The following is a 26979-nucleotide window of genomic DNA, read 5'->3' on the forward strand; positions in this document are numbered from 1 at the left end:
TTCCTACCCCCCCCCCCCCCCAGATGTTCTGGTTTAACTTGGAGAGTGGTCAGTTTGGATGAGCTGTTACCAGCAGGAGAGTGAGTTTGTGTGTGTATGGGGGTGGGTTTTTGGAGGGGGGTGAGGGAGTGAGAGAACCTGGATTTGCACAGGAAATGGCCTAACTTGATTATCATGCACATTGTGTAAAGAGTTGTCACTTTGGATGGGCAATCACCAGCAGGAGAGTGAATTTGTGTGGGGGGGTGGAGGGTGAGAAAACCTGGATTTGTGCTGGAAATGGCCTAACCTGACGATTACTTTAGATAAGCTATTACCAGCAGGACAGTGGGGTGGGAGGAGGTATTGTTTCATATTCTCTGTGTATATATTAAGTCTGCTGCAGTTTCCATGGTATGCATCTGATGAAGTGAGCTGTAGCTCACGAAAGCTCATGCTCAAATAAATTGGTTAGTCTCTAAGGTGCCATAAGTACTCCTTTTCTTTAATTTTAACATTGTTCCTTTTACACAAAAATCATCAGTCCTCATAGGCACAAGGGAATATATTTCTATCTAGTGGCCTGCAGCACAAACCATTTATAAACTATGGCTTTCCATGGACAGAGCATAGTCAAAAGTGATGCCAAGATTCTTGTCCTGACTCACTGCCTAAGACAGAATCTCCCTCAACAAGCAAAGACACAGCAGAGAAGCAAGTCTCTTCATATCAACAATCTCTACCCAACAGCAGGGGGTATAGCACCAGGCCATCTAACTGGTATCGTCATCCAAGTATTTCTCTACAGCAGAGACTGAGCTTGTTGTGCCACAGGGAAAAAGACATATACTTGACTTGTGTATCATCAACATAAAATGATACCTAACCCTGTGTTTTGAACTGATCTCACAAAGAGGCTTCATATACATGTTGAACAACATGAAAGAGAACAGCTCCACATGTCAGTGACAGCACACAGTTGCAAATCATCATTGATTGATTCATATGACACATCACAATTGTCCCTCAGTTGCCCAATTAACAACTCCACAACAAAACTGGATGCTACTCTAGTGGCAGCTGAAGAACATTAGGACCATCCCTGACAATGGCCACCTCAACTCCAAAAGAAGGCTGGGACGTAGATTGTCATAAGTATCCAAATCCACCCAGACCTGAAAAGCAACTGCCTTTCCAGCCACCCTCCCACAAATGTGGTGGTTGCAGACTGCATTCCAGTTTCAACAGGGGGTTCTTCAGAAAGTAAGTCAAATCAAGGCAAGGAAGCACAGTACCTGTCAGGAAGCAGTAGATCTTACAATCAAAAGACCCAGAGAGACAGCCCTGGAGCTGACCTATCTTATCTGCAAATAATATAACAGCATCCTGCTGGTGATCTGCTGAAGGTCACGAAAGCTCATGCTCAAATAAATTGGTTAGTCTCTAAGGTGCCACAAGTACTCCTTTTCTTTTTGAAGGAACTAAGGAGAGTGAAGCAGTCTGGCTTGATCAGGCTGTGCACTTCCTACCTGAAAAAGCTCAGCTGCATGGTTCCTCAGCATTTCGTGTGACTGAGGAGAAATTGTGTCTTTTGGCATCAGTCATATCTCCTCTGACCACTCACCTGAAATCCTTGTACAGAAGGTGGTCAGTTGTACGCTATGTAACTTCTCGCAACTGTCTCCTTCCCAATCTGCACCTCTGCTGCTTCAGCTCTCAGAAGTCTGAACAGTGGACTCCAGACAGAAGAAACAGCCAGTGTACAGCAAGGAATGAGGGAAAAGACACCCATCTCCTCTGATAATGGCGATCAGGGAGCTGACGGATTTCCTGAATTGAAGGGGAGCGCAGATCAACCCCAGGTCTAGTGGGTATTCATTTGTCACAGGATTCATTTGTCTCAAAAGCCAGGGTGATGAAATAAAACTGGCTTCAGCATTGATGTGTATGGGGGAATAACTGAAATGCGTAAGGTGATGGCCAAACCATGCAACAGGGGAGACCCAACTGTCTGAGATATACAAATCGGATCCAAAGACAAAACATGGAATCTTAGAGCGGGGAAAACCACAAAGACTTCATTGCTGCTATGAAGACACATATTGGCACCTCATAACCGACATCTATAAGCACAGAAAAATAGCCCATTGGAACACAAGAGATAGCAGCATTTAGTGTTTTATAAACTGTGAAAAGCATTGCCTAAAGCAGTGGTTCTCAAACTTTTGTACTGGTGACCCCTTTCATGTAGCAAGCCTCTGAGTGTGACCCCCCTAATAAATTAATTCACTTTTTTATATATTTAACACCATTATAAATGCTGGAGGCAAAGCGGGATTTGGGGTGGAGGCTGATAGCTCGTGACCCCCCTGAGTGGTCCCAACCCCCAATTTGAGAACCCCTGGCCTACAGAATGACAGATGTTCTGCTAAAAGTCCAAGTTTGTAACAGCCATTTCTGGATCACATTACTAGATGGAAAATCCTGACAAAAATTTATGTAATTACCCTATACCACACTTGTGACATGTTATGTAGATTTCCCCCCGTGATTTTCCATTTTATAGTGCTATTTAGGATTGGCTGTTGGAACACTGCAGACCTAGGAGAATACTGATTGTGTAAGTCTATTCACATTTAATAGATGTTTTAGGATACTGCATGTAAAATAAATGAATAAAACCATAATCTGTATCTCAAAAATAAAGAAAGATACATTTTAGAAATTAAGAGGTCAGATTATAGATTAAAGCTACACTGCAATGGAAGATGTGATTTACAGTTTGTGGTAAGCATATCTATGGTAGGTTTAATCTAGCTAGCTTGCTAAAAATAGCAATGAAGACACTGGTGCTGCTGTAGGTGGTCAGACCTAGTGATAGTCAGGAACCAGAAGTCAATGATGGAGACAGAGTCAGGAGTCAAACCAATAGTCAGAGCTGGAGTCAGCAGCCAGGGCTGGCATCGAAACAGGGAATCTGGAACAAGGCAGAAGGGCAGGAACCAGGAACAGGACATGACAGGCAGTGCTTACTTTGTAATGAAAGAGGTGCTGGGGCTTGAGCAATTAGGTGATGGGGCTCAAGCAATTTTTTTTACTTTCATAACTGATGCGACAAGCCCAAAGGTGTCAGGGCTATGAACTGCCAAGATGAGAGGAGCCAGGGCTAAGCCCCTGGCACAAATCAAGCACTGATGACAGGACAGGAAGGCAGGAATCAGGAGCAAGGCAGTGCTCAAGAGTCAGGTGAGAAGGCAGGGTCCAATGTAGAAGCCAGCCAGAAATTCACCCGGTTGCTCAGACAACTTTCCTGTGCCTCCATCTGGTTTAACAGTAAGTCTGAGCCAATCAGAGAGGCCAGATGTCGCCTCCAAATTGTATGATGCCTATGGTGAACTAGGGTCCACCAGCCCATACTACCTGCTGGTGGTACCAGTGAGCTGCCAGATGGTGGCTGTGGTCTAAGAACTGCCACGGACCCAGGTCTGAGATCCATGATACATCACAGGCATGGACTGTAGTGCAGGCTAGCAATGCAAGTACATATCCAGGGGGACTGGATCAGCTTGCACAGCCTACCAGCACATCTCTACTGCTGTTTTAATGAGCTAGCTAGATTAAAGCATGGGTATGTTTAAATAACCTGCAAATCATACCTCTGATTGCAATGTAGACATAACTTCCATCACAATAAGTCTGGTTTAACAGTTCTGTCTGTGTAAAATGGCCTTATTGTGAACGAGTCAGAGGCTCATTGGAAACTGAGTGATTAACCAATGTGGTACGCAAAACATCTTTACTAAAATATATGTGCAGGGTAGCTGTGTAATGAAAGTGTCAGAAATGCTTATTAAGGCAGTATATTTAAAGACTTACAGTATCACTATGCGTGAAATTCACACAAGTATAGAAGGCATGCAGGGGCCCAGGCACTACATAAGTGCCATTTAACCCCTATTTTGAGGATTTGTGCAAAGGGGTTGGGTGGGCACTCTGAACAGGAGTGAATTTCACCCAATGGGTGGAGATGCAAATCTATAGCTTCAACTGACTTCAGTGGGAAAACTGAAGAATTCAGTTCTGTGTTAAATATGATGGGTAATCCTCTCTCCTCAATGTGTGAACATGGAGTTATGTTCCTGTAAGTTTAATGAGAGTTACATATCAGTATCAAGGGATGAAAAGACCTATAGCAACATTACAATTTGAAATTATATACATTAAAATGATTAGCACATGTATCAAGCTATGTTTTCCTTTTTAATGATTTTTCTAGACATACGTATTATCAGACAAAACATTTAGGTCATGAGAAAATATTTATTTCCAACAGCATGAATTTTGAATGTTAATTGGAAGAAGGCATGTTCAACGCTACAATTTCTCCATCACTGGACCAGTTGAACTAGTGTGAAGCAGTGCATATATTAAAGTTACTTTAAGGAAACGCAAAAAGACAGAGTGATGTAGAAGATGAGTACAAACATTCAAGACAGTAAAAATGCAGAATGCTGACATATGGCTGAAAAATGTACTAAAAGAGCATTTAAAAAAAAGTATCACATAAAACTAGCAACTCACTTTAAAAACATTCTTCATCAGCAACTGTATTTTTGACCATATGAAATTATTAAATTTAATACTGTCTTTCAGCTGGAAAAGATCTTAATATCTAATGCTCATATCAAACATGTAGATTTTGTTAACTTTACTTGTTATTTAAGATAAAGTTTCAAGGTGCACCAATAATACATAGGATTTTGATTTGATTTGTACAGAAACATGCAAATATTAATGAACAAGGGTTTTGATAATAGATCTATTTGGTTACCATTTGATAATTATTGAGAGAGTACATCAAGCTTTTGTTGTTTTTTTGTTTTTTTTTTTTGTTATATTTTATGCTGAACGCTACGATTCCACAGCTACCAAATTGCCACCATAGCTCTACAGGCTTAAAAAGTAAAGCCAAAGAGTGGAGGAAATAAGTATGCCTTTATGCTTTAACATATATTTACAAAACAATATTATTTTATATGTAGCTAGAGAGAGAATTAAGATTTCATGGTATTTTTATCAGCACGAAATGTAAAAAATCCCCAAAAGATTAGGAAAACACAAGTAACTGGTACTTTACACCCTTGAACCAGTTTTGTATAAGGCTTTAGTTTTCCTGATGAATGGGACATAAAACTTTTCTTAGTAGGTCTCTTTATATGCTTTAGTCATTATAACTGTAATTTGTCACAATATACTTTGTAATAAAATAAAATCTCTTTGTGTTGTAATTGAACATAACTAGTTACCATTTAGATGTATGTGATCTTTTAGAGAGTAACTTCCATCTAAAGTGTAAGAACTAGATTTAAGGTGCTTTGATAGTTTTGCTTTCATTCCTAAAATGTACCACACAAAAACAGTTGCAACTTGCTGAAATGCTTTTCTTTGGCCTTTACCACATTTTTTAAAAAATAGCCTATTATCCCCCCCGTAGGAGAACTGCATGTTCATTAGTCATGGGATTTCTAAGTTTCATCATTATTGTAAAACTTATTGAAATGAAATGTTAGGTGGATTTCTTTTGTCACAGCTACATTTCTTTCTCTTCCCTTTTAAAATCTCCTTTTGCATCAAGCAATAACCACAAGCAACAATTAATTTAAAGCTAGATCTTTGTATGTTGTAAACTGGCTAGGACCAGGAGCTACTGACAGAATCAGCCAGTCATGCAATGTCAGCAAATTACCTCTATACCAATGCACTACCATTTAATCTTTTCCGTCGTTTCCCTCCCACATACACTCGCACAATGAAGCTGGACAATGGTTCAAACAGTAACTGCATATGATAGTGCTGGCAAGACAATTTTTGTTTTGATTAACCACATTTGTTTTTTTTTCTGTCTGAGCGAGGTTAGAAAAGCAGGGCCTTTTTCTTTAGGTCATTCCGCTTCCAAAGTGCCAGACGATCAAATTCTTCAATGTTCATTTTGAAGACTTCCTGGAACTCTTCAGGGGACAAGTGCCTCTTGAAAAAGAAAATACAAAGATACGGTAAGTGCTTTCATAGAGAAGGAGTATTTCTCCCTTTCCTGCACTATGAAACAATGTACTAGAATTTTCATTTGAATTCCCAAACTGCTTCTGTAAAAGACTGCATCAAAATTAAATAAGCTAAGATCTCTTGGGAAATGAAATTGACAGCAGTGGCTTACTTGTACAAAAAGAGAACTTTTCCAATACAGTTCCCACTGAGTAGATGCCAGGGCTTTGGGAAAGAGATTTAGATATTTCTACATATAACTTGATGATAGAACATACTGAGACCTATTTAAGCCACTCTGGGAATTTAAAGAGATTGTTATCAATTTAATTTCAGAGCTGGATTTCCCTCCCTTGATCTATATAATAAGTCCAACAGACACCATCATAGTTCACTAATAGTAGCCTTGTAACAAACGAGAGACCATGCTGCTAAGCTCTTACATGCAAAATGTATTTCTACATGGGGTTAGAATCATATCACAATGAGATGTTGGATAAGGCTGATTTGAAATGACATGAGCTGGGCTTTTATTTGATGTTTCCAGTTTTCTCAGCATAAACTGAGATACAGAGCAAAAAAGAGAGAATTACAAAAATAATACTGCCAATAGGGCTAACATAAGGGACCTCTGTGATAAAGTTATGCTTAATACCTAATTATTATATTTACAGAAAAGTCTGCAAAGACTAAAGGTGTACAGTTCAACTATAAATGAAAAATAATTTTTAGATTCTCCATTAGCTATTTTGGACTCAATTCTGTCAAAGCATTTTACAAATATTAAGGCTCACTGCATCTGTAAGGTAGAGATTATACCATCTAAAACTGATATAATCCACAATTACCAAGAGTGACAATTTTGGGTACCCAACTGAGACCCAATTTTCACCAACTCCTACTGAAAGTACTGCGAGCTGAGGGAGTGCAGCACATTGAAAATCAGCCGCTCAGTGTCTCAAGCTGTGCTCCCCAAAACAAAGGTTTACAAAATCAAAGGCCGCTTTTTGGAAACGTTGGTCTGATTAACTTCACAGCCCCCTGGACTTGTGCTCCTCAACCCTGCTACTCTGTATTGTGTGGCTGGGAAAAAGGGAGCAAGGGAACACCCTCCCTCCCCCTGCCTGTTATTGCTATTATTAGTAATAATTATTATAGTATTAATAATAATTACTGTAACCTAGGAGCTTCAGTCATGGACCATGACCCCATTGTGCTATGCACTGTATAAACACAGAACAAGAAGATGGTCCCCAAAGAGCTTACAATCTAAGTATAAGACAAGAGACAACAGAAAGATACAGACAGGGGAGTACAAGGAAACAATGAGACAATAGTGGTCAGCATGACAGTGTCGGCACACCAACAGCCTAACCTGGCTGCAACCGCCATTTTGGATACCCATGGCCCCTCAGCCCAGCATTATTCCCCCACACCCCACTGGAGCACTATCCCTTACAACTCAGGATCACCAAGTCCCCCCACCACAGCAATGCCAGGCCCCTCCCTTCATGAACACCAGCTCCTACCCCAGGCTCCCCCCTAGCAGCAGCAGCGATTATAAAATTGTCTGCAGCTCTGGAAAAACTTGCTCCCAAAAAGATGTCATCAAACTGGAGAGACTTCAGATAAAAGTAACAAAACTAATCATGGGGCTGAAGAATTTGATTTATGAGGAAAGATTAAAAGACCTAACAATGTATCAGCTTGGCCAAATGATGACTAAGGGGGCGTATGATAAATGTCTACAAGAGTTTGAAGGGTCTAAATACCAAGGGAAAAGACCCACTGAGAGAGGTTATGGCAATTATTCATATTTTTCTCAGTACATATGATTTTAATTTTGTTGGACTTTACCTATAGCTGAGAACTTAATGCTCTTCACTAATGAAGTTGGGGAGAACAAGTCCCAAAGAAATCTAGGAGTGAATTTTCTCTCTCATCAGCTGTTTGAACATTAATTATCTTCAATGAAATTCTCTGGCCTCAATAGCCAAACCAAAGAAGGGGAATTGAAAATTGATGTCTGAGGGGGAGTGAGAATGTAAACTTGTGTGTGTGTGTGTGTGTATTTTATAAGGCTATGATATGACTCTGAAGTCCTTGTAGGAATGGCTCAGTGAAAAGCAAGTTAAAAATTCCAACCCTGTTTTGTGCGACTCAGCCACCATTAAAGAAACGCAGGCTGGTTTTGTCAGAACTGCAGTATTTTAGTCATTTTCAGTTGTATCATAAAATATTGCTTAATGGTATCGTTTTTATCCCACATATATGCTCGCAATCTTTTATTAATCTAAACACCAGAGTTGTGTGATCACTGCTATTGTATCTTATGTCGCTGGCACTGGCTACTGCACCGTGGCACACGGAGTGACAAATGACATTTTTGTGCACTCGCAGCTTGTTTGGTGCTGTACCGAATACAGAGGAAGACTGACTCCCTTTCCCAAAGTGACAATCTAAGGGCCACACTGACATCAAATGGGAAAAACCGGCATAAAGATTAGAAAACTAAACAAGTTTCAATTTGTGTGGCTTCCTTCAGATTGTTCTTGGGGTGGGCTGCCTTCTCTTGAAAGGCAAGGAGGCAAAGCCCACTAAAATATGCAGATTCCCTGAGATTGAGGGGAAAATTATGCAGATCTCAGGGCATCCATGGAGGGCAGAGGTGGTTGTACAGATGCACATTGGTTTTAAATTTCCTGACCTCCCTTCCCCACCTTCTGAGTCAGAGCATGCGCCCTTACCAAAAAGTGCACGTTTTTCTAAGAGCATAGGCCTGTGAGACTAAGGGTCTGATTCTCCACACTGGCATTCTCCCACTGTAACTCTACTGATTTCAATGGGAGTACAGCAGTGTAAAGAACTGATTGCTTGGAGCTGCCGTTGTTCTTAACCTCTTAACCATCCCACCATCAACCTCAGCCTGGACCAGTCCACTCAAGAGATCCACTTCCTGGACACTATGGTGCTAATAAGCGATGGTCACATAAACACCATCCTATACCGGAAACCTACTGACCGCTATGCCTACCTACATGCTTCCAGCTTTCATCCAGACCACACCACACGATCATTGTCTACAGCCAAGCTCAACGGTACAACTGCACTTGCTCCAACCCCTCAGAAAGAGACAAACACCTACAAGATCTCTATCAAGCGTTCTTAAAACTACAATACCCACCCACTGAAGTGAAGAAACAGATTGACAGAATCAGAAGAGTACCCAGAAGTCACCTACTACAGGACAGGCCCAACAAAGAAAATAACAGAACGCCACTAACCATCACCTTCAGCCCCCAACTAAAACCTCTCCAGCGGATCATCAAGGATCTACAACCTATCCTGAAGGATGACCCATCACTCTCACAGATCTTGGGAGACAGGCCAGTCCTTGCTTACAGACAGCCCCCCCAACCTGAAGCAAATACTCACCAGCAACCACACACCAGAACCACTAACCCAGGAACCTATCCTTGCAACAAAACCCGTTGCCAACTGTGTCCACATATCTATTCAGGGGACACCATCATAGGGCCTAATCACATCAGCCACACTATCAGAGGCTTGTTCACCTGCACATTATAGAACTAAAAGTTGCAATTCTTCAACAAAAAAAACTTCAAAAACAGACTCCAATGAGAGACTGCTGAATTGGAATTAATTTGCAAACTGGATACAATTAATTTAGGCTTGAATAAAGACTGGGAGTGGATGGGTCATTACACAAAGTAAAACTATTTCCCCATGTTTATTTCCCTCCTGCCTCCCCCCCCCCCCATTGTTCCTCAGATGTTCTTGTCAACTGCTGGAAACGGCCCACCTTGATTATCACTACAACAGATTTCCACTCCCCCGCGCCCCCCACCCCCGCTCTCCTGCTGATAATAGCTCATCTTAAGTGATCACTCTCATTACAGTGTGTATGGTAACACCCATTGTTTCATGTTCTCTATGTATATAAATCTCCCCACTGTATTTTCCACTGAATGCATCCAATGAAGTGAGCTGTAGCTCACGAAAGCTTATGCTCAAATAAATTGGTTAGTCTCTAAGGTGCCACAAGTCCTCCTTTTCTTTTTGCGAATACAGACTAACACAGTTGCTGCTCTGAAACCTGTCTATATTAACACTAGAGTATAGTAGTTCATGCTACTGTAAAAAAAGGAGTCACCAAAATATTGCTATCATAATTTAGTAACCCCCATTAACACACACACACACACACACAGAGGAAGCATTAGAACACAAGAGCTTATTCTCAAGAATTACAGTAAACGCCAACCACTTTTGGAAACTGTATCATTAATTAAAAGTTGTGCTAAATCTCTTTAAAGCAAGGAGGAAGGCAAGCATTACAATGTGAAATCCTCATTTTCCAACATACAGGCTCATTAAAGTGAGTATTACAGATACGGGCTCATTACGTTGCCTGCCAGAAGAAAGGTAATTAATTGCACAGTCAAACAGTCATACATAATGTTTTAAATGATGCTTTTCTCTGCAAATTAATGAGGCTTGTCTCTGTTTTTCTGTGGCCTGTTTAAAAAAAACACAAAGCAGTTTAAATAGATTTATAATGTTTATTCAGTTCAGTTAACTTTGTTTTCTTTGAGAAGAATTGTGTTTGTAATGAAATCCAGAGATCTTCAAAACTAATAGTTAGCAACATCACATTAATGTGAATAAATTATGGTAAGGGAAGGCTGTAATTAACCTACACCCATATTGCCTCAAGCTGTGGTCATGTCAGCTTGCACAACCAAAGCAGGCTTTTGCTGTGTCAGTAATTAGATGAGAGATCTCAAGGGAACAGGTGCTAGAAATTCAGTACGTATTATACATCCTTGTCAGTCAATAGTGAACCAACAATCCAATGTAATGCAAAGTACTGCATGGCTGGAGAGGATGAATTTAAGAAGAGAAAAACCAAGGTCCTGTTCACTTGTTGTCATCAAAAGTATAATTTTATTTCTGTTTGTTTATTTCCCATGTCCTGAACAAATTAGAGCTAGGCTTTATATTACGCCAACCTGAATCCATACTGTGCTTTCAGTTGGACACACTTGTTCTAAAATATTATTTATATTTATATAGTATGCTGTTAAACAGTTGCTTTGTTTCATTTCAGTGGGGACCACACTGATCATATCACCTGCACTCTGCCCATTAATCCATCTCTGCCAGGACTGCTATTGACATTCCCAAACCTCTGAGCAACAGAATCTGGGAGTAACAGTTGCAGAATCTGGCCCTGTGCTAGCATCCAGCTCCCAATATAAAAAATTGTCAGAAAAATCTGGGACAGACTGTCAGCCCCTCACGAACATGGGACAGCAGATAGTCACACAAGTAGCCTACTTTCATTTCAGCTCTCCAACGTGAGTAAGTTGCTGCTCTGTCCTGGGTAGGTGATCATTCATTTCTTGAGTGTAAAGATAATAAAACTTTCACCATTCTAAATAGCTCACTAATAAAAGGAATTTGGGTTAAAAATAACTTTCCCCCCATGACTTAACCCTGGCCCTAACCTTATCATGTTCAACCATCATTACTTAGACACCATCTGGCCCTTTTGTGCTTCACTCTACTGCCTTACCGACTACCTACCTTGCTGCTACAAGAGTTGTCTAACCTTCCCCCCCCTCTACTTCGCTGCTTGTGGCTCAGCAGGCTTCTTGGATGCTTCTTCCAAGCCTACCACATGGCTAATTATAAAACTGTAATTAGCCATGTGCTAGGCTCCCAGGGGAGCATTCGGGGTTATTCTCATCTATGGGGTAATTAGGCTGCACACTTGATAAATATTTCAGTCTATTAAGTAATTATGTGATTGGAAAAAATGCTTAAGTGGTGGCACAAGCTGCCTTCTAAGGAATGTTAAAAGATATCACAATATACAATAACTCCATTGACTACGGATATAACTGGTGACTACAGCTGTCACCGAGCTAGACATTGGCATTTAGCCATGGAGTGGAGTGGCAGCATCCCACAACCCCTGGGGAGTGAGAACGCTTCACTCACACAATCTACTCCCCTTCAGCATGCCTGGCCAGATCTTCAAGCTGCTGCTGTAGCAGATGGGGAAAGGTAGATGGAACCATGGCCCTGCCTTATTCTTGCCCCCTTTAGGCAATTTGTGTCCTCAGAGGGAGCAGTTCCTGAGTGCCCTGGTGCAAGATGTGCAATAGGAAGAGGATTCGTATGACCTCTCTCCTGCCCTTCCAGCCCCCTGCACAGGGCCTCTGGCTCTTTGGATGTGCCTTGCCTTATATCTCAAGACATTATGAGATTACAGAGGAGCTCCATTTTACTCGGTGATGTTACTGTGGGACGTCTCGTAACCCCTTGTGATGTATCACAAGGCTCTAGGAAAACCATTTGCAGCACCACTAAGCCTATACTATTTTCCCCTAATTAGGCAATTACCCAAGAAGCTAAAGATTTCTAATATGGGATTAAAAAAATAGGAATTATTTCACTCAGTGGAACTATTCTCCTATCCAGTGATATAGCATCATGTAACTCTGACGATAACTTGTGTCACCACATTATTATTCAACAAAATGAACTTGTTCCTATTGGGAATTACATAATTGGTCCCTGCATGGGATCTGTAATTAAAAATGTTATGATAATGTATGGAAAGTGTGTACTGTGCATGCAAAGAAGACTGTTTGTTTTAACACTTCAAGTTTTATAACCACAGCTTTACCTTAAAAAAGGCAGATAATGTTAAATTGTGGAATCCAAAGACGTTTATTATTTTGTTAGTATGAATGTTCATGTTCACGCGTGGTTCCAAACTGACAGCTGATGCTCAGAGGCTCGATCTCAGCAAACTTGGACTTGAGCTCTATAGACCTGATCCAAAAAGTTGCCATTTAATTAACAGGGCTTTTGAGCTTGTTCCTAAAACATGTCTTCTAGTTTGTCCTGGGTCTGGGCTTCATAGTGTCCATCTGAGCATCTTCTACCTACCCGCTGTGAACTTCTCACACTGTTCCCATCCTGGTAGGAATTGCATTTTTTCATGCTTCACGTCATTCCAAATGAATAATTTTCATCTGACCAAGGCTTCCTTCATAAGGCCTCTGAAAACTGATATGAAGAAATACCCAACACCGATAGCAGCCTAAGCATACACTAAGGATAAGCAAACACATTTTCTGCAAGTTTAAAAGGGTACTATTCCATTAAAGTCAATGAGTTGTGTCCTCTTCATGCCACTTGTGAATTTCAATGTGGGTTGGGTCCCTAACTTCCTTAGGCTCCTTTGAAAACTCCAGCCTGAAACGATAAACCATTTCTCTGATCTCAACACATGCAACATGCCAACATTTTCTTGAAAAGTGGCTAGAACCCAGCATGAGTGAATAAAAGCTAGGACAGAAAACTTTATCCTTAAAGCAGATCCAAGTAAGCACTTTTAGGAGGAATATACATGTTTGAATCACTATGTGGATTCTGTTCAAACAAGGTCACACCCATATATAAACAGTTGATTTCTGTTTGCCAGAGTCGGCTGGCAGGCAAAGTCTTGTGCAAAGCATTCGCTCAGTTGCATTCCTGTTTTTTTTTTATTAACAATTATTTTTTTAGTATATCCTTCTGAAACCAACAATTAACAGGCACAGACAAGAGTGAAATGAGTTACACTTTTCAATTGCATTCCATAGGAATGACTGAATAATGTGTCTTCATTAACTCTTTATGATATTCAAAAGAAAAGCCCAAGAAAAACAAAGAAATACATACATACCGATAAATTTAAATGATAAAACTGAAAAGATAAATTTAAAATGAGGTACTCTAAGCACACGTTTGCTTGTGAGACTCACAAATCATGGCCACATATCTGTGATAAAATTAACTGCAGAAATTAACATGGCCTCACATCTGTGATAAAATTAACTACAGAAATGAAATCTATGAACACACCATTGTTCTAAAAGTGGATACAATGAAAACCTTTAACATCATTGTGATAGAACAGGAAGAGGCAAACAACATATGATATCATGTAAGTGGAGGTTACTTACTGTAACTGGAAGTTCTTCGAGATGTGTGGTCCCTATCCATACTATACATGGAGGTATGCACGCGCCCGAGTCTGGCTGTTCTTCAAAGCTGTGCCCGTTGGTCCATACATGTGCAGTAGCTCGCCTCGTACTCCCAACTACGGGCATAAGAGGCAATGTGGGTCGACCCCTCTCCAGTTCCTCTTACCACAATCTAATAGGATCTGAAGCAAAGAGGATGGAGGGCAGGTAGTGGAATACAGATAGTATATATATATATATATATATATATACAGTATCTTGTTCAGGACTCTGTCATGAATCTCCCACTCATAGGCTATTGAGACGCTTCTGCTTAGTTTGCCTGCCAAGGAGCTGTCAATACTGGGAAGGTACACAGCTTGTATTATGATACAGTTCCTGATGCACCTGTTCCAAAGCCTGATTGCCTCCTGGATGAGGGGAGGAGATCTTGCTCCTCCCGGTTTGTTTATACAGTGGTGATATTGTCTGACATTATTTGAATATGTAGCAAGCATATAAGCAGAAAGACCACCCTCAGTTCCAGTAAATTTATATGTAGCCAGGCTACTCATGGGGTACAGGTACCCTGAGCAGTGTGATTGTCCAAGTGAGCAGCCTACCCCAGAAGGGAGGTGTCCATCCCAGTGATGCCCCTGGGGATGGGAGGGCTGAAGGGTATTCCCAACATGACCTCTTCCTGTTTTGACCACCAAGTTAGAGAGGAGACAACTCTGGGAGGAACGACTACCCTGGAGTTGATATGGTCCTTGCTTGTACTTGCAGGTACCGTAAGTGCAGTCTGGAGTTGATATGGTCCTTGCTTCATTGATAGGTTGAGTGGCCTAACAGTGAGAAGCACTTGTGCACTGTGGCTTGTGATCTGCGAGTGATGTGGTCAATCAGGGTGCTCAGTGCATGAAACCTTTCTGAGGGGAGGAACGCTCCTGCAGAAATCGAGTCCAACTGAAAAGTTGTGGGTCACAAAACAGACTTTTCTTCATTTATGCAAATGCCTGGGGCTGTTAAAAGTTGTATCAGAATGCTTGTCACTGACCTGACCTCCTGATGAGACTGGCCTACCAGGAGCAAATCGTCTAGGTATAGTCCTGGCATGTCAACTGGGCTGCAATCATAGAGAAAAGCTTTGTAATCACTCTGGGTGCTGTAGCCAGCCCAAAGGGGAGGACTCAAAACTGGAAGTATTCCTGGCCTACTATAACATGCACGAAATTCCTGTGTGAATGTCCACATGGAAATATATGTGTCCTTCATGTCAAGAACTATGAACCCCTTCTGGAACGGAGGGGATTATAGATGCCAGTGCAATCATCCGGAATTTCAGTTTTAGAATAAAGACACTGAGTTCATAGAATCATAGAATACCAGGGTTGGAAGCGACCTCAGGAGGTCATCTAGTCCAACCCCCTGCTCAAAGCAGGACCAATCCCCAATTAAATCATCCCAGACAGTGCTTTGTCAAGCCTGACCTTAAAAACTTCTAAGGAAGGGGATTCTATCACCTCCCTAGGTAACGCATTCCAGTGTTTCACCATCCTCCTAGTGAAAAAGTTTTTCCTAATATCCAACCTAAACCTCCCCCACTGCAACTTGAGACCATTACTCCTTGTCCTGTCCTCTTCTACCACTGAGAATAGTCTAGAACCATCCTCTCTGGAACCACCTCTCAGGTAGTTGAAAGCAGCTATCAAATCCCCCCTCATTCTTCTCTTCCGCAGACTAAACAATCCCAGTTCCCTCAGCCTCTCCTCATAAGTCATGTGTTCCAGACCCCTAATCATTTTTGTTGCCCTTCGCTGGACTCTCTCCAATTTATCCACATCCTTCTTCTAGTGTGGGGCCCAAAACTGGACACAGTACCCCAGATGAGGCCTCACCGATGTCGAATAGAGGGGAACGATCACGTCCCTCGATCTGCTCGCTATGCCCCTACTTATACATCCCAAAATGCCACTGGCCTTCTTGGCAACAAGGGCACACTGCTGACTCATATCCAGCTTCTCGTCCACTGTCACCCCTAGGTCCTTTTCCGCAGAACTGCTGCCTAGCCATTCGGTCCCTAGTCTGTAGCGGTGCATTGGGTTCTTCCATCCTAAGTGCAGGACCCTGCACTTATCCTTATTGAACCTCATCAGATTTCTTTTGGCCCAATCCTCCAATTTGTCTAGTCCCTCTGTATCCTATCCCTACCCTCCAGCGTATCTACCACTCCTCCTAGTTTAGTATCATCCGCAAATTTGCTGAGAGTGCAATCCACACCATTCTCCAGATCATTTATGAAGATATTGAACAAAACCGGCCCCAGGACCGACCCTTGGGGCACTCCACTTGACACCGGCTGCCAACTAGACAAGGAGCCGTTGATCACTACCCGTTGAGCCCGACAATCTAGCCAACTTTCTACCCACCTTATAGTGCATTCATCCAGCCCATACTTCTTTAACTTGCTGACAAGAATACTGTGGGAGACCGTGTCAAAAGCTTTGCTAAAGTCAAGAAACAATACATCCACTGCTTTCCCTTCATCCATAGAACCAGTAATCTCATCATAAAAGGCGATTAGATTAGTCAGGTATGACCTTCCCTTGGTGAATCCATGCTGACTGTTCCTGATCACTTTCCTCTCATGTAAGTGCTTCAGGATTGATTCTTTGAGGACCTGCTCCATGATTTTTCTGGGGACTGAGGTGAGGCTGACTGGCCTGTAGTTCCCAGGATCCTCCTTCTTCCCTTTTTTAAAGATTGGCACTACATTAGCCTTTTTCCAGTCATCTGGGACTTCCCCCATTCGCCACGAGTTTTCAAAGATAATGGCCAATGGCTCTGCAATCACAGCCGCCAATTCCTTTAGCACTCTCGGATGCAACTTGTCCGGCCCCATGGACTTGTGCATGTCCAGCTTTTCTAAATAGTCCCTAACCACCTCTTTCTCCACAGAGGGCTGGTCATCTACTCCCCATGCTGTGATGCCCAGCGCAGCAGTCTGGGAGCTGACCTTGTTAGTGAAGACAGAGGCAAAAAAAGCATTGAGTATATTAGCTTTTTCCACATCCTCTGTCACTAGGTTGCCTCCCTCATTCAGTAAGGGGCCCACACTTCCCTTGGCTTTCTTCTTGTTGCCAACATACCTGAAGAAACCCTTCTTGTTACTCTTGACATCTCTTGCTAGCTGCAGCTCCAGGTGCGATTTGGCCCTCCTGATTTCATTCCTACATGCCCGAGCAATATTTTTATATTCTTCCCTGGTCATATGTCCAACCTTCCACTTCTTGTAAGCTTCTTTTTTATGTTTAAAATCCGCTAGGATTTCACCGTTAAGCCAAGCTGGTCACCTGCCATATTTACTATTCTTTCGACTCATCGGGATGGTTTGTCCCTGTAACCTCAACAGGGATTCCTTGAAATACAGCCAGCTCTCCTTGACTCCTTTCCCCTTCATGTTAGTCCCCCAGGGGATCCTACCCATCCGTTCCCTGAGGGAGTCGAAGTCTGCTTTCCTGAAGTCCAGGGTCCGTATCCTGCTGCTTACCTTTCTTCCCTGTGTCAGGATCCTGAACTCAACCAACTCGTGGTCACTGCCTCCCAGATTCCCATCCACTTTTGCTTCCCCCACTAATTCTTCCCGGTTTGTGAGCAGCAGGTCAAGAAAAGCTCCCCCCCTAGTTGGCTCCTCTAGCACTTGCACCAGGAAATTGTCCCCTACGCTTTCCAAAAACTTCCTGGATTGCCTATGCACTGCTGTATTGCTCTCCCAGCAGATATCAGGAAAATTAAAGTCACCCATGAGAATCAGGGCGTGCGATCTAGTAGCTTCTGCGAGTTGCCGGAAGAAAGCCTCATCCACCTCATCCCCCTGGTCTGGTGGTCTATAGCAGACTCCCACCACTACATCACTCTTGTTGCTCACACTTCTAAACTTAATCCAGAGACACTCAGGTTTTTCCGCAGTTTCGTATCGGAGCTCTGAGCAGTCATACTGCTCCCTTACATACAATGCTACTCCCCCACCTTTTCTGCCCTGCCTGTCCTTCCTGAACAGTTTATAACCATCCATGACAGTACTCCAGTCATGTGAGTTATCCCACCAAGTCTCTGTTATTCCAATCACGTCATAATTCCTTGACATCACCAGGACCTCCACTTCTTCCTGCTTGTTTCCAAGGCTTTGTGCATTCGTATATAAGCACTTGAGATAACCTGCTGATCGCCCCTCATTCTCAGTATGAGGCAGGAGCCCTCCCCTCACAGACGTTCCTGCCTGTGCTTCCTCCCGGTATCCCGCTTTCCCACTTACCTCAGGGCTTTGGTCTCCTTCCCCCGGTGAACCTAGTTTAAAGCCCTCCTCACTAGGTTAGCCAGCCTGCTTGCAAAGATGCTCTTCCCTCTCTTCGTAAGATGGAGCCCATCTCTGCCCAGCACTCCTCCTTCATGGAACACCATCCCATGGTCAAAGAATCCAAAGCCTTCTCTCCGACACCACCTGCGTAGCCATTCATTGACTTCCACGATTCGACGGTCCCTACCCAGGCCTTTTCCTTCCATGGGGAGGATGGACGAGAACACTACTTGTGCCTCAAACTCCTTTATCCTTCTTCCCAGAGCCACGTAGTCCGCAGTGATCCGCTCAAGGTCATTCTTGGCAGTATCATTGGTGCCCACGTGGAGAAGCAGGAAGGGGTAGCGATCCGAGGGCTTGATGAGTCTCGGCAGTCGCTCCGTCACATCGCGAATCTTAGCCCCTGACAAGCAGCAGACTTCTCGGTTTTCCCGGTCAGGGCGGCAGATAGATGACTCAGTCCCCCGGAGGAGAGAGTCCCCGACCACCACCACCCGCCTCCTTCTCTTGGGAGTGGTGGTCGTGGAACCCCCCATCTCAGGACAGTGCATCTCATGCCTTCCAACCAGCGGAGTCTCCTTCTGCTTTCTCCCCCCAGACATATCATCTGGTCCACTCTCCACAATGGTACCTGTGGAGAGAACATGAAAGCGGTTAGTTACCTGTGTCTGCGTTGCTGGAACCCGGACATTCCCCCTTCTTCTTCTGGAGATCACATGTTGCTAAAAGTCCAGGAGGGGTCTCCCCCGCCACCTCTTTGGGGAATTAGGAAATATGGGGAGTAGAATCCTCTTCCACGGTAATAAGGCAGGATGCACTCTATTGCCCCTTGGAGTAAGAGGCTTTCTGTTTCCCACTGAAGAATTACCTTGTGAGAGTGGTCCCTGAAGAGGGATTGGAAAGGGGGTTTGTGAGGAGGGAATGAAGGATCCCTGGCAGATAATCTCTAGAACCCAGCTGTCCATAGTGATCTTGTGGGTGAAGAATGTAAGATGAGGTGGTACACAGGTCTTGACCAATATGTCAAAAGTAGCTCTTGGCTGATGACTGAGAATGAGTAGAGGCTGAGGAAATACAGGGGGCTGAGAAGTGAGACCTCTGAATGTTTTTGATGTTTGTGCAGTGGCTTATGCACTGGTAATAAGCTGCAGGAGGAGGGGGTGGCCTGGGTTTATAGGGTTGCCTCTGGTGTTTCCTCCTGGGGCCAGAGTATAAATCCCAGAGTCAATCTTGTCTTTTAGTGAGTGCAGGGACTCATCTGATTGCTCATTAAAAGAGATTTGACTCGACAAAAGGGAGGTCCCGGATGGTGTTTTGGACCTCCCTGGGAAACCCTGATGATTGCAGCCAGGAGTTCCTCCTTGTGACTAGATCAGCAGTCAAACCACTGGAAGCTGTGTCTGCAGCATCCACTGAAGTCTGGAGAGCCACCTTTGCCACTAGCTTCCCCTCATCTAAAAGGACTGAAATTGCACCCTGTCCTCTGTGGAAAGCTGGTCTGTGAAGTCCACAAGCCTGAAATAGATATTAAAATCGTATTTTGCTAACAATGCTTGGTAGTTAGTGACACAAAATTGGAACCCGGTGGAGGAGACAATTTACTTCCTCAGGAGGTCAAGTCTTTTAGAGCCTTTATTTGCCAGGGTGGCCCTTTGACAGCATGATCTAGCCCTTTCAGGAGCCACCTGCACTACTAGCAAGTTGGGGGCAGGAGGAAAGAATAAGAATTCAGCCCCTTTTGCAGGAACAACATCTCATCACTTGTCCCTTTTCAGTGTAGGGGCACAAGATGCTAGAGCGTGCCATACTGCTCTAGCCAGTTCTAGTAATGACCTCACTGACGGGTAGAGAAACTTTACTCGGTCCCTGGGGCTTCAAGGTGCCCAGGAGCCAGTATTAAGGGTCCTAGATCTCCTCTAATGGGATCTGTAGATCACTGGCCACTCTTCGTAACAGCTCCTGGTGCAGGTGATTGTCATTTGGCAGAGAAGGTGAAGGAGGAGTGACCACTTCATCCGAGGAAGATGAAGAGGCACCCATTGGAACCTGTCGGTACCTGAGGATCCGGTTCCACCTCTTGCTCCTCGTATACTGATAGAACCGGCTGACAAGAGGGAGCAGTACAACTCCTGAGGGGCCCCAGACGCCTGCCATAAGGATCCTACGGACCCCAGGAAGGCCAGAAATAAGTATTGATTGGTTGTGGGGGACCCCAAGGAAATTGGTACCAGCGGCGTACCTCGCAGAATGGTGAGAGTAACCCCTTGACTGTCTATCAGGGCTCAACGGCCGCTGCAGAGACACCAGTGTAGCCTTTTCCTCTGATTCTTCTGAATCTAAGAACTGCTGCACTAGTAGGGGCACTCCTGCTGGATGGTCAGAGGTGAGACAGCTCCTGGGACAGTGATGAAGGCTCCTCTTCCAGAGTAAGGACATCCCTGGGGAGGGCCAGGCCGGAAAGAAATGGAGGCTGTGGGTAAGGGAGGTGTTATATAAGTCTCTGTATGCCCTGGTATCTGAGGGGTTCACATGAGTCTGATGGATCCAGTGCATCTGCAGCAACTGGACAGTCTTCAGATGGATTAGGTGGCACTGACACTGGATCTGGCACTGGTCAGAACCATCGAGCGTCTATCTTTATGCTTTGGTACTGAGGTGACCAACAGATCTTTCTTTTTATGTGTCTTGCCCTCGCATCTGGGGCTCTTCATCTGAGGCAGTTCCTTAGGTTCCACTCGCGACATCTCACCTGACCTGGACTGGCTCAGGGAGGAAGCATGTTTCTTATGGATGGTCCTCACCGGGGATTTGTTCTTGTGCCCATGAGAGAGCCCTCTGCTCTCATGGGGAGCCCGGGAAGAAGAGTCCTTGGGCTTAGTTGTGATGGCTCCTCTCCAAGGCACGTTATCTTAATGTATTGATGCAGTTGAGGCCCATGTACAGCGGGGGGGTCTCCCTGGCCCGGATCAGAGAGGGGCCTCATAGCCTTCTCCAACAGGTGCCTCCGTAGGCGAAGCTCTTGGGCTTCTCAAGGTCTGGGTGTGAAGGAGCAACAGACACGGCACTTTGCAGAGATATGCGCCTCACCCAGACAGTAATGCAGCATTGATGCTTGTCACAGATGGAGAAGGACTGAGGTCAAGATGCAATTCTTGAATTCCAGGACTCTGAGCTGGGGGTGGAGATTTCCCCAACTGCGGAAAAAAAAATACTCTATGCTATAGTATAAACTACTCTTTAACTATTAACTACTAATCTAAGAAAATAACTAATTCCACATGGTTTCTATATAGATTATGCAACGAAGTGCAGGAGGACACAATTCCAACTCAGGCCATGCGGTTGTGAGAAGAAACTGGAGAGGTGTTGTACCCTTGGTTGGGAGCACGAGGCAAGCTGCTGCATATGTGGGCCAACGGACACTGCTTTAAAGAACAGCCAGACTCAGGTGCATACATACCCACATGTGTAGTATAGATAGGAACCATGGGTGCGTGCCGACCAACACTGCTTTGAAGAACTTCTGGACTCAGATGCATGGCACACATGCGAACCCACGTACTCATAGGGACCATCACTTGAAGAAAAAATTAATAACCAGGGTATTTTCCAAAAGTAACAAACTGACTTAGGAGCTCACCATTCAGATTTATACAGGAACTCTAAGGAGCCTAAAGGTGCAGACAGATGCCTAGTGGGCTTTCCAAAAGCACCTAAGCAAGATTAAGTGCCTAACACTCATTGATTTCCATTTTATTTCAATGGGTGTTATATCTGCATCTTTAAGTGCCTAAATGCATTTTAAAAAATCTTGCCCCTCATAAATCACAGAGGTGACCTGGAATATTTTATTCTAGAGAACTACAGAGTGAGAAAATCTATTCCTTGCTGTCAAGGTTCAGGTTGACTTTTTAAAAAATAATGCTATAATATTTAAAGATGCCAAAAAGTTAATTAGATTATATAATCTTTAAAAACTGTTTCATTCCAAGCTGAGGAATGGCTTCCATCAATAAAGAAGACTGGATAGGAAAACCTTTGGGAATGTAACAGTTAATGAATGTGCTAATTTTATGTAGTCAATACAGAATCTTTTAGTCTTTAGAAACTTGAGCTTGTAAGCTCTCCGAAAATGGGCATGTCTCCTCTAGAACATGCATGTCTACAACTTTGTTGTAATAAACTTATTCTTCTTACCAATCTTACTAACACTGCAGAACAAACTACCTTTCTTTCAAAACTACAGCACTGGCAACATTTTAGGACTATATTCTACAATCTTTAGACTAAGACTTTGTCTACAAAAAAAGTGGTAGCAATTTAATTAAGTCAGTAAGGAATCAATTTAAACTAAATTGTTTTGGGGCACTCAACCAAAAACATGAGCATCTAAACAAGGAGGTTGTGCCTATTTAAGTAAATTGGCTTCTAAAACAATTTACCTAAATTGCTGGAATTTACTTGTTTAGATACAGCTTTAGTAACTCTCCTGTAAACAGTCTCCATTGAAGTCAATGGGGACTACTCACTTGAGTAAGCAAGGGTTGCAGAGTCTGACCCTTAAGGATTATACAAGTATGTACCATGTGCGCTGTTCTGTTTTGTCACTTGAGAGGTATGATTTTTTTCCCCAGCAAGAATATGCATGTGTGACAATCAATATGCTTTGATCTAGTAGGAAGACAAGTCTAAAAAGCTGTTCAATAACTGGAATTACATACACTCACTTTGACTGTCTTTATTCTATGAAGTCAGCCTTCTTTATAATTTAAATCCATGTGTCATTATTGAGCACAAATACAAACAAACTTCAAATACTGGCGGCTGAAAGATGCGAATATAGAGACCAGGATTATTTTTACTGTATTAAGCACTGTGTATTAAAAATTAACTCCAAACAAAATTATACCATTACAAGCCAATGCTGTCTTACTACTTCATTGTACTGAAATACTATTTAAGCTCATTCCTATCTCTCTCTACGTTTCCTTTCAGAATCACTCCTGAGAATGCTGCTTCATTCATCTTAAATTAGAATAAAGGTCAATATGGTAAGAAATAGCTCAAAAATTATTGGGCCAGCTCCTCAGCTGTTGTCAATTTACATACCTCACTGAAGTCAATTTACAGCAGCTGAGGCTCTGGCCCATTAATTTGAATTCAAGGTCTCAGAGAGCCTGCAATATATCTGTGCATCAGCAGGTCATTTGCTTTAAGCAATTCTAATAGGTCAGTGTATTAGTTCAGTGTTGGCATTAATAATGTCTTCTCTGCAAGCATCAGGAACTGAGCTACATCAGCCTCACTGCTGGTTTAGAACAAACAAAGAAAAATAAAAGGCCTCATTTATGCTTCTCAGATGTATGTGTCTCAGAAGAAAGAATTTATGTTATTTTAATGCATTTATTTACATTTATTCCCAGTTGCACCTATCTAATCTCTGGCTAAATCCATACATTGAAAAGCACACATTTAAATATAACTTAAAAAAGATTTCCTAAACAAGAAAGGTGGGATTCTCAAAATCAGTCACAATGGGAACATAATAAGGCACACCCTGAACCCTTCCGAAAGCCCCACCCCAAAGCAGTTATCCTTCTTAACATGCCCTTCATTGCAACTTCTCTTAACTGGACCCTAAAGAACTAACTTTTGTCACTAGATTCTATTGGTCATTCGGGAAATATCCAATACAACAGATTTCCCCTCACAATTGAGGAGAGATGAACAATTCCTGATTTCTATGGCATCGACCAGAGATAACTGAAAACTAACAGTAAATTCCTCTTCCCTAAAAAAGAATTAAAGTCAATTTAAGTCAGAACTGCTCAACGAACGCTGCTTGTTCAGAATCTCCGGCATCAGCCATATTGAAGACTGTCAAAGGGATCAGAAGTAGTGAGTTTACAGACCTTAATCCCACTGGACAAGGAGAGATCGTTTGCCTCTCCAACCTTTAGCAGAAAACACAATGGGGCCTGAATCTCCTCTCACCTACGCCAGTTTTGCTCTGGTGCAAATCCACGGACGTCCTGGGAGCTAGTGCTGATCTACAGCGGTGCAAGTGCGATAAAAATCAGGCCTCGTTATTTTACTGCAGGAAAGCCGGGACGCTAGAAAATGTAGGTTGTTTTAGAAGATATAATCTGAGCTAGACTGCTGAATAGATGGATTATCTACCCTTACTCCTGCTGCCACCCACACCAGCCCTTACAACAGATGGGGGAGGGGAGCGAACTCAGACAAGAGGAGGGTTTTCAGAGCCATCCTGCCAATTTGGTGGCAATACACTGCAGCAAATACTAACATTGCTGCAGTGTTGCACTCTAGCCTGTACTCTCCTGTATTTTCTGCTTCTGGGGTTCTAGCCATCACCCCTATGATGCTGCAGGGGGGCCAAACATGTTACCCAGCCCCCTCTTCCTGCTCCTATGGTGTTTGACTGGAATCCTGCTCTGCTCCTGTGAAGGTGTGGGTCAGGGGCTTCCTGGGTGCTGGTCTCCCTCCATCCCCAAAACCTACTGAGCTTACGCACCACATTTGCCCTTCTTTGTAACTCAGTCACAGGGTTCCACCTTTGCTATGAGAAGAAATAATGATGAACTGACTTTCTGTGCAAAGCTGTTTAATCCCAGCAGTTCTCTAATACAAAAAAAGAAAAAGAAAAGAAAAGCTGCCATCAGTCTGCTCTTGTCACTCAGCTTTGCATACGGTCTGAATGTGCAGATCCATCACCTCTATTTTGCCAGTCGTTATCATCCTATTAAAATGCTGCTAATTGAATTATTTTTAAAACTACCAGTCCCTAATAATTCCAAGATGCTGCACAAAGAGCTCCTTTTCTCAGATGCACGTTTTAACATAGCGCAGCAATTGAGAGGATCAGTTGTCTGGTCCCCTTATCGCTTTCCTACTGCAGGTTTAAAGCAGATCTTGTTTATTGTTCTTTTGGAACTCACTGTGAGATCTTTGAAGTGGTTGGGCTTTTCGGGACTTTAGGCACAGGCCTGCGCCTGGTGTGAAGCAGGCTGAGCAACTTTAATGTTAAACAAACAGCAGCCCCAGCGGAGGACAATGTATGAGTTATTGATAATGGCAGCCAGAACATACACTATCCATCCAAAGCAAACTATACATTGTCTAAAAAAAGCAATTTAGTGCAGTGCCTGCTATTCAGACCAGCCTGATGAGTTGAAACAAAGACTGTGTTCTTTAATGTGAAAAAAGGATAAAAGAATGCTTTAATGTATAGGATGTGTCCAGATGTGTTTTTCCTTTTCTTGGACTCTTCTTGCTTTTTATTCCGCCTCTGGTGCTTTGCTATACCCTGGGCGTAAAACAGCACACATCTAAGACATTCTGTTTCTTACAATCAAATCAATATTGCCTGCTGGATAATCAAACAAGAAGCGCATTGAAGCATTTGAAGAACAAACACCAATTCCAATAAATACCTACGGATCTTTTAAAAAATTTACCCTTGTTTAGTCTTTAATCAGGAACTTGCAACTAGTTCACAGTTTTCCTTTCTTTTTTGCTTAAAGATTAATGGCTTTTTCTCTCCTTTTATTGGCAAATATTATATTTTTGACCTTCCTGTTAACCCATTTACACGTAAAACCTTTTTCAAGGACTAAGGCTGGTAATCACTGAATTTTTATTTCACAAGTATTGAATGACCTCTTAATCCTAAAATTAATCTACAATAATTAGTTAATCATTTACGTCAAATCCTGAATTCATTATTCAGTCCTTACACAGACAAAACTTCCATTGATGCAGTGAATTTTGGCTGACAGTGGACTTCAGGAACTGGCCCTTAGAAATTAATTGTTCAGTAATTCATTAATGGTAAGATTGGTTTGTTGATATTATGGATCACAGAGCCAAAGGGGATCTTTCATGGTTTAGGGTTCACTCACGTCCTGATTCTGACACCTGTGTGACTTAATCAACTTTGAAGGAGATATTTCTGATTTACAGCAGAGTGAGTGATAGCAGGATCAGATCCCTAGACTCCATGGAAACACAGGTTCAAATTCTAGCAAGATAAACTCAGACTTTTGATATGTTCAGGATAGGTAATTTAGTAACATGCACTTTACTCTGTGGGGTTCTTTTATATAGGATCTTAAAAGCCAAGGGCCTGGCTGCTCAATGTGGATATTCAAGATCCCCTGGAACTTTTTGTGAGTAGTGAGTTGCAATAGTATCATGGTCAAAAAGTCTTCTCCCCACACATTTGTGAAGGGTGCTGTTTGGCTGTCACCCTCACCACCCAGGAATGGCTGCGTTTCTCTGATACTGTCCATAGATATATTTAGCTTGTGCAGTGCTTTGGGATATAGACAAATCAGATATAAATGCAAAAATTATTCCTACTGTCTTTATTTTAAGGCGGGGAGAAAAATCTTCCATTTCCCTGCCTGTTGCTCATCTACTGGCTGCCCCTTTCACATCTAATGGCATCTATCATGATCAACATATTTCTGTTTAGGGGAGGCTAAATGGGATTCTATTAGCAGCCTGTCAATATCACACTCTAAATTGACTGGA

General features: G+C 42.8%; 1 protein-coding gene across 1 annotated transcript in view; it reads right to left on the reverse strand.

Moving 5' to 3' along the window:
* Nucleotides 1–5892: 5892 nt before the first annotated feature.
* Nucleotides 5893–26979, reverse strand: part of ABLIM2 (actin binding LIM protein family member 2) — a 171563-nt gene continuing 150476 nt past the window's right edge. Inside the window, exon 22 of the mRNA XM_077814657.1 lies at nt 5893–6006. Within this exon, the coding sequence (XP_077670783.1) occupies nt 5893–6006 (114 nt within the window). The remainder of the gene's footprint in view (nt 6007–26979) is intronic.

The sequence above is a fragment of the Eretmochelys imbricata genome, chromosome 4, assembly GCF_965152235.1.
Source record: "Eretmochelys imbricata isolate rEreImb1 chromosome 4, rEreImb1.hap1, whole genome shotgun sequence".
In the NCBI taxonomy this organism is placed as follows: Eukaryota; Metazoa; Chordata; order Testudines; family Cheloniidae; genus Eretmochelys; species Eretmochelys imbricata.